The sequence below is a fragment of the Callithrix jacchus genome, chromosome 7 (genome assembly GCF_049354715.1).
Source record: "Callithrix jacchus isolate 240 chromosome 7, calJac240_pri, whole genome shotgun sequence".
Taxonomy (NCBI): Eukaryota; Metazoa; Chordata; class Mammalia; order Primates; family Cebidae; genus Callithrix; species Callithrix jacchus.
In genome coordinates, this window is record NC_133508.1 from 91,598,271 (window position 1) to 91,606,465 (window position 8,195).

The following is an 8,195-nucleotide window of genomic DNA, read 5'->3' on the forward strand; positions in this document are numbered from 1 at the left end:
AGTTTCAGGAGATTCTGGATATAACAGGAAAATCAGGGACTTCTACTAGCTGCCGAAGAAGGCTAGAGAACATTCCTTTCTGTCTTCTGGAACTGTACACATCTGATTACCTCCTCCACAGGTTAAAGGTTTCCAACACTACAAATTCCCCGGCCCCTTCTAAGTAACCGTCACTCATAAGCCAAAGTTTCTACAAAACCCAAGCTGATCAGAGCCACCAACTCCATCCACACATTCCCTCCAAAAACAGCCACAGAAAACCTATCAGCCACTCCTACAGGTGGAATCCTTCCACCACAGAAATGCCTCCAAGACCGGCAGTTCCGAGATTGGCAGAAGTAATTAAAAACTCATTTTCTTTGCACAAGTTAGAACAGACACTTCATCCTCTGGCTGTTCAGAGACTTGAAACAGTAACCTGAGCTGGCAGGTAAACCAAGATCCCAACAAACGTTTCACTGAACTCCATCAAAATATCAAAAGCCACTCTTTTCTTTTCCCAAAAAGATGTCAAAGACCCCACCCATCAGTCCCACAAAACACCCAGGTCATACACTTAGGGCAACTGACTCGGGCTGACCCTAAGCTCCCTCCTGCCTGTCGCAAACCCAACAGAGACCAGACCTGTGATGGCCCCACACCCAAAGGACACAGAGGCCTGGTGACAGAGTCACAGAGAGTGAGAGCCCCTAACTGCAGGCACTGTGAGGTCGACTCTGACCAGTTAAGGTTCTCCATAAAACACCACTTTGTGGTTTTAGTGGGGGAGGGGAACAAGAAGCTCCCAGAGGAAAGGAAGGACCAGTCAGTCTGAATCAGTATCTTTAAAGGAAGTGGCAGCCCTTTCTTGCTTTTTCTCAGGGTGCCTGGAAAAAGCCCCGGTAGTGTCCTTTCTTAAGGATGTGAGCTCCGAGGAGAAAAAGGGACAGGCCAGTTGTAAAACAGACCTGGTATCCCCTCCACGCCGCCCCACCCCCACTCCTCTAATTAAAACAACATGCAGAACTGACAAAAATCCTCCAATGTTTTTTCAAATCCCCTGCCTAGAGCCCAAAAGTGAGATGTATAAGTAAGGAGTTTCTACCCCAACACCACAGACGGTTTTCTTATTTTTCCCCCAAAACTTTAAGGAGTATCCTCCTCTGCCCTTTTCCTCCTTGGCCACCCAGGCCAGAGCGCCCGGAGGTGCCCTACTCTGGGCAACAGGGAGGGCCACAGGGTGGAGGGCCTGCTCCATGCCTCCCCTCTTTGTTCACTTGGACCCAGGGCTCGGAACAAAACACACACACATGCAAAACTATCACACAAACTTACCACCACCACGAGTGCAAAAACCCAGGCGGTTCTCCCAATGTGATGTTTTTTTCCCATCGAATCTGGAAAGGAAAGCAGAGGCAGCTTGGATGAGCAGAGAGGGGGCGGGCTGGGGGCTTCCCAGAACCAAAAGGCTGGGAAGACCAAGTAACAATAAATGCCAAAAGGTGATAAAAATTCAAAATGGTGGCCACAGTGGCTGCTCCTGAAAACAAAGGCTCTAAGAATAGTTGGGGGGGGGGTGTCAAGAAACTGGATGCTGGGGTAAGTCCCACTCACCTCCGATAAGAAGGTCTGTGCAGATTTCTGTGCTCCTACGTGCAGTAAATATTCGTAGACGTATAAAGCTAACCTGAAAAGTGGGCAGGGGGCAGAGAGAGAGAGGAAAGGCGTCAGATCCCACCGGTGCTCTCGGGACCTTGCTAGCAGGCTTTGAGCCCTGTCTGCACCGCCCCATTGTGACCCCCACCAGAGGTAAGCAGCTAACTCACCCCAAACGAGGCCGCCAAGTAGGAAAGGTTAGGCGGTGGAGACCGGAGAAAGCGTTCCCTCAAACCGTGAGGGGTGGAGAGCAGCCCCCAAACTTGAACTTCCAAGTGCCATCGGGGGCAAACCCACCCGGGCTCCTGAAACTCGCGAGCCACTCGACCCCACAGCCACCTTACCTTTCCCAACCCACTACTCATTACGCTCTCCGCAGCTCTGGAGATCAGGGGAGACTCGCCCTGGGCTCCCGGGCTTGGCGCGCTCTGGAGAGGGCAGCAAAGCGCTACCCTCGTCACCTCCCCCCGAACTGTCCCCCAAGCCTGGGGCCAAGCCGGCGCCACCGTCGCTGCCCAGCCCGGCATCCGAGGACGCGGAGCCGGTGACGAAGCCGAGGGCAGGGAAGGGAGTGTTCTCCCGGCCGAACAAAGCCCCCGGCACGCACTCTTCACGCCGCGGGCGGACAAAAGGAAGCTTCGGGGCTGCAGAAGCCACGCGCCCCCTGCCCGCGCCCGGTGGGCAAAGTGCGGCCACCGCGGCGAGCGCCCCGTTGGTGCGAGCGCCCAGGTTCGCAGGCGGGACCTCGCCAACCACTCACCGCGGACCCCGGCGCCCGGCCCGCGCCGCGGCCACCAAGTGCCCCCTCCGGCGGCTCCCCCCGCCGCCCCTTCCCCAAACCCCCAACCTCCGCCGGCTTCCAACAATGAGCTCTCCCATGCCGCCCGCCGCGGCCTCCGGTAAAGGGCCAGGCAGGCTGCGTCTAGACCCGGGGCCCGAGGGCGCAGCGGCCCCCGGCCCCCGCCCGCCCGCCCACCTGCCTCCCACCGCCCGCTCGCATCCCGGCGGCGGCGCTGCCGCCACTTGCAAAATAGGGCTTACTTTTCCCGAGCCTGCCCGTCCGAGGGCACCGCCGAGCCTTTGCCTTTGGCAAACATGGTTTGCTGGGAAGAGGACGCCGAGCCTCGCCGCCGCCGCCGACGCTACCGCTCCGGCTCTCCCGAGCTGCCCCTCGCTCCCGGCCCCCTCCCCGGCGCTCGCTCACTCGCTCTCTCGCTCGCTGGCGCTCTCCTCGCCGCGCTCCCCTCCCTCCCCCCCAGGCGCTGGCTCCGCGCTCTTTCCAGCTGTCAAAGCGTCAGCCCGGGCCGCGGCCCCATCGCCCTGGAACTCCTCCCGCGCCGGCTCGGCCTGTGGTGCCGCCGCCGCCGCCCTCACGGCCGCCCGCTCTCCGCTCGCTCCGCGCCCGCCCGGCTCCGCCTGCGCCGCCCTCTGCGCCTTCCGCACCGCTGCCGCCGCCGCCGCCGCCGCTGGTCTACTTGGAGCTCAACCGAACGTGGCTACCCCGGCGAGGGAGCGAGGCGGGCGGCAACGTCCCGCGATGGATGGCCGCCTGGGCCAATCGGAGCGCGCGGGGGCGGGCCCAGGCCGGCCGAGAGGGACGCCCTGACAGCGCTGTCCGCGGCAGTCCCCGCTACGCCGCCTCCACGGAGCCGCTGCCTGCTCCTGCGGGCGAACTGGGGGAGTCCGGGGGTGCGAGCCTCTCTTTTCTGTCCCTGGGGCGAGGGTGACGTGGGTCGGGCTGGGGGCACCCTGGTCTCTTCACCCTAGCGAGGTGAGGGATCTGACCGGCACTCCCCGCGGCGCGGACCACTGGGGGCCAAGGGGGCGCTGCGGCAGCGTCCGAAGGGAGGGGGCGCAGACCCCCCCAGCGGTCGCCGCTCGCCCCCTCCCGCCACGTCCCTCTCCCTTATCTGCCCCTCACCTTCTCTGCCGCTGCCCGCGCCAGCGCAGCCCTTATCTCGCCCTCCCCCGCCGCGGTTGTCCTCCCCCAGGGCTTCGACCCCGACCCCCTCCCCAGACTCCAGCCCGGCCCCAACCCGCCCCGCCCCCGGGCCTCTCTTTCGCCCAGTCTGGCTTCCGAGCGCCGGGTCCAGGGCTCCACGCTGAGAGCTGGGCGGCTCGTGCCGGCGCCGAGGAGCGCGGCTGCTCCTTTACTAGATCATTAAAATACTTTGGAAAACCCCAAAGTGGAGCCGCGCGAAAATGGCCCTTAGCGTGCTTTGGGAAGGCGGGGGCGGGGGTAGGGGACAGGGTACTTGGGCTAATAGGAAGGAGAGAGATTTTTCCCAAATTTTCAAGGTTTGCCAGTCCCGGCAAGTTAGCTCCTCGGCTTCTCCGCGGGAAAGGGTGCCACTCGGGAATGGGGGGGCGTCACCTGGGCGGCCCGCGACGCGGAATGCGCGCCACAGAAATCTGCAAACTTCAAATAAATGGAGCTAAATTGGGGAGTGGGGGACGAGAGGCAGGCGTAGGGGGAGGGGAAGCTTCCATTGTCAGTGACCCAGGTGTACAATGGGAAATTGGGGGGGCGCTGGCTGAGTGACCCAGCTATTTGCTCCTGATTCCTTTCTGCCCACGCCGAGAACCCAGAAGATACACTGTGTGCCCCTCATTAGAGACTCTTAAGACTAGATACCAGTGAAATAAGGGAAGACTTCCCCCATTTTCAGACTGTTTTTTGAACGCGGTTCTCTTTAAATGTGATAAAACACTGTCGGCACTGTCTCTTTAAAAGAGTCAAGCAGAAAAAGCTGTGTAAGCGCTGATTGGCTGCCTGTTTGGATACATCTTTAGGGGAGCCTTGAAACTGTTAGCCTAGGTTGATTTTTTTTTTTTTTTTTTTTTAAACCGTGCTGTTCCAATAAACAAGTAACGCCCCTCCCCCTAACATGCCTCGCACCAAACAATTAAAGGATAGGTCAGTGTCCTGGGGAAAACACGTTTCAAGTAGGAAAACTCAGAACTAGATTTCAACAAAATAAACAAATTATTCCCTACCATTAAAGTTTGTTTATTTTGATCTGTAGAAGAGAGAAAAGGGGCTTTTAAAAGAAATGCCCCGCAGCAAAAGGATCTGCATTGGTTCCGAAAGGAGACTGGGTGAATTTTTGGAATAATATTCTACTCAATGTAACAACCTCCCTAAATTAGAATACAGCCAGCCACTGCAGACACCTCTGGACTCACTCAGCTCTCGTCCAGGACCCAGCGCTCACAGGGGAAAGGGGCAGAAGAAAGGAACGCTGAGCCCTAATTTATGGGCGTCTGTGCGCTAGTCCCTATGTTAAAGGTTGTTTTGTGAATGAGGGAAGCATGGAGGTTGAGAGTTGGAATACAAGGATAGGGGAGAAAAGGAAATAATTACAGTTATTTTTTTCCCCTAGGCGGTTTAATTTAATAGGGCTAACTTAAGGTACCTTAGAGCCCACGCTAATTAAATTGGCCTGCTCATACCCTTCCCCTGGACTTCCTTCTATTTTGAATGGGCTAGGAATGGCCAGGAATGGCTTGTCAACAGACTGACTCACAAGAAGCCTGACTCATCTTGTGTCTGCAAGGCCCACAAATTATGAGTATGGGTTAGATCCTGGCTAAAAAAAAAGAAGACACTGCCTGTCTCCGGCCCTAATATGACCCAGGACTCTACCAGGTTGGCCATGCCCCTATCAACTTCGTGGCTGCAACACAAGCATATCTATTTGAGCATCAGTTTCTTGATCTGGCAAATGGCAAAGGGAGGTTAGAAGATCTTCAATATATCTTGATAGTCTGATGTGCTACAACGCTAAGACTTCCCTTCTATATTTTTCTCTCCCTACCACCACCCTAGAAAAAGGACTAGCACCTCCTTTCCAAATATGTGGCAAGAGAGGGGTACAGTTGGGAGACCCTGTGCCAGGCACTCTGTCTCTGTGGTCAGCCCTTTGCTGGAACTTGACACAACAAAGCTTCACGTTGGTTGGTAGGCAGATTCCTGGTTAGAGCTAAAAGAGATGGTGAGAGGGCCTGGGCAGATACAGCATGGAGACTGTCTTAGCCACCCCTCACCCCTGCCGGCTAGAAGGGAGCTAGCTGAGGGGTTCCCTGGAAGCAGGACCACTCAGCAGCCCTAACTAGGTGTGTGGCTGCTGGCACAATTATCCAGAATGTGGACAGATCAGAAGGAAGTCTCAATACCACCAACAGCATTCAAGGCCCCAGTCTCCCTTTCCCCTCTACATCCACCATGCCCCATCTTTGGGCCTGCTGTCTCTCTTCCTGGAATGCTTCCTGCCCCAGTTCCCTTCTTCGACCATCCTTTAAGGCCGACACCCCCTCCAGTGCTATCTCCTCCATGAAAACCTCCCTGCTTTTCACTCCTGGAGCAAAGCCTGTCCCTCCAACCCTATCTCAGTTGGCTGGCACCATTGTAGCCACTTGTTTACTGTCTGTCTTCCCCACCAGACTGGGAGGGTGGGATCTCAGTTTGAGTTATCTGTGCATCTCCAGCACAGGTTCAATACCTGTGTGTATATTAACACTCAAGGTAGGCCCAGGAGCCCCGGGGGACCTAGAGAGGGAAAACTCACCCCAGCCCCAAAGTCCTGGGCCCAGTGGGGAGATAAGGAACCGACACCACCAACAATAGGATTAGATAAGGCCACTCCCTCGGCTCAGCCCCACCCTCCTAAGCTACAGCCACCTGGAACTCTGTACTTTCAGTTTCCAGAAAGGCCATGCCATTTCACACATCCACCCTGACTCATATTCTGTCTCTCTCTCCCCCATCTTTCTCTTGCCTCCCTCTCTTCCTTTTTTTCCTTATTTCTTTCTTTTAGGACATGTTTATTGAACGCCTATTACATTTAGGACATGTTTATTGAATGTGCTGTTCTGAGCCCTGGGTGATAAACCAGACAAAAATCCTCACCCCATGGAGCTTACACTGTTGTGAAGTCCCCTGCCCAAAGCCCCCTCCTGTGACAGACTCCCACCAACACTTCTCAGATCCATCCTGGAGAGGCATCGTCTCCTTTGGCGACCCTTCCCAGATCGCCTCTGGCGACCCTTCCCAGATCCCCTCTGAACTTCCAGTTGAGGGCAGGTGTGCCCTCGGTGTGTCCCCACTGCATGGGTATGGGTATGGTTCAGGGGTGCATCTTCCCATGGAAATATGACTCCTTAGGGTAAGGGAATGATCATCATTCCCTGGGGGACCCTCAGTGCCCAGCAATATGGTGAAAGGAACAGAAGGACAGATGAAGAACTGGGTAACTAGATGTTGCGGGACCTTCAGGTGAGGTGGGAGCGAGGAGGGAGAGGTGAATTCCAAGCTCAGGCTAGAAGGGCCGCTCCTTCCTCTCTCGGGTGTCAGAAACTGGGGCAGCAGAAATCCTGGGCTCTGGGATGAGATGTGTGGGGTCCAGACCTCCAGAAGCAGGTGGTTTAAGGAAAGGGACTTCAGGCCTATGAACTCAACCCAAGAGACTGTGCTTGCCAAGGATACCAGAAGACCCACCTTGTTCCCTTTCCCTGGTTCAGAGCTCTCTTTCAGTGTTCCTTGCAGCTGCTAGGAGGATGCAGGCTCCCCTGGGGGCTGTTTCAGTGGAAGCTGAGTATCCAGCCCTTCCCCCTTCTGAACCCACAGCACTCAGTCCTAGAATTGCATGGGGACACCTCTGATCAAAACCTTGGGGGTTTGGACAGGCTTGGGACCAGGCCAGTCAGCTCTGGTTTTATCAGAAGTTTCCCTGGGCGATCAGGGGCCTCCACCGGAGGAGTACAAAATTCAGCACCCAAAGACCTGGCTTCACTGTCTCACTGGGAGACTTTGGGCAGGTGACCTTCCCCTCTGAGCCTCAGTGTCCTCTCTGTGCACTAAAGACCTTAATGCCTATGCCAAAGGCAGGCTGGGAGGACAAAGAAACGTAAATGATGGGGACTCACCCACTAGGCTGTTAGTCAGTGTTGGCTGAGCCCAAGGCTCTGATGATGGAGAGTAGCCGCTTGGGATGGTTGTTTGGGTGCTCAAGGGAGACAGTAATTGGGGAAATGTTTTGAAAATGGTAAAAGATGACTATTCATGGCCAGCAAACAGAGAGGTGCTAAGAAAGAAGTGGATTTAAATTTAAAATCAAATGTGTTTTGAAATGTCTTCCAGTGGACACATATTTGTCCTGAACCAATTTGTCACAGCAAAACAAGCTTCAAGTATAGAATGGGTTAGTATAGAATGGATTAGTCCAATTTGAAAGCACCTATGCGCCCAGCCTCGTTTTGTTTTGTTTTGTTTTCTGCCTATTTCCTTCATAAGAATTTAAGCATTTGGGCCAGGCATGGTGGCTCATACCTGTAATCCGAGCACTTTTGGAGCCCGAGGCAGGCAGATCACCTGAGGTCAAGAGTTCGACACCATCCTGGCCAACATAGTGAAACCCCATCTCCACTAAGAATACAAAAATTAGCCGAGTGTGGTGGCGCATGCTTGTGATCCCAGCCACTCAGGAGGCTGAGGCAGGAGGATCACTTGAACCCAGGAGGCAGAGGTTGCAGTGAGCCAAGATGAGGCCACTGCACTCCAG

General features: G+C 55.5%; 1 protein-coding gene across 9 annotated transcripts in view; it reads right to left on the bottom strand.

Moving 5' to 3' along the window:
• The window catches only part of SSBP3 (single stranded DNA binding protein 3), a 176,845-nt gene extending 173,737 nt beyond the window's left edge, over window positions 1–3,108 (bottom strand). For 6 of the 9 annotated variants that reach the window (XM_035251580.3, XM_035251579.3, XM_017974778.4 and 3 more), the window contains exons 1-3: window positions 2,677–3,108; window positions 1,594–1,666; window positions 1,315–1,376 (exon numbers count right to left, since the gene is read on the bottom strand). In XM_035251580.3, the coding sequence (XP_035107471.1) occupies window positions 1,315–1,376; window positions 1,594–1,666; window positions 2,677–2,732 (191 nt within the window). In that variant the 5' untranslated portion in view covers window positions 2,733–3,108. The remainder of the gene's footprint in view (window positions 1–1,314; window positions 1,377–1,593; window positions 1,667–2,676) is intronic. The other 3 variants (XM_054236279.2, XM_035251581.3, XM_054236277.2) reach the window with 1 other exon arrangement.
• Between the last annotated feature and the right edge of the window lie 5,087 nt (window positions 3,109–8,195).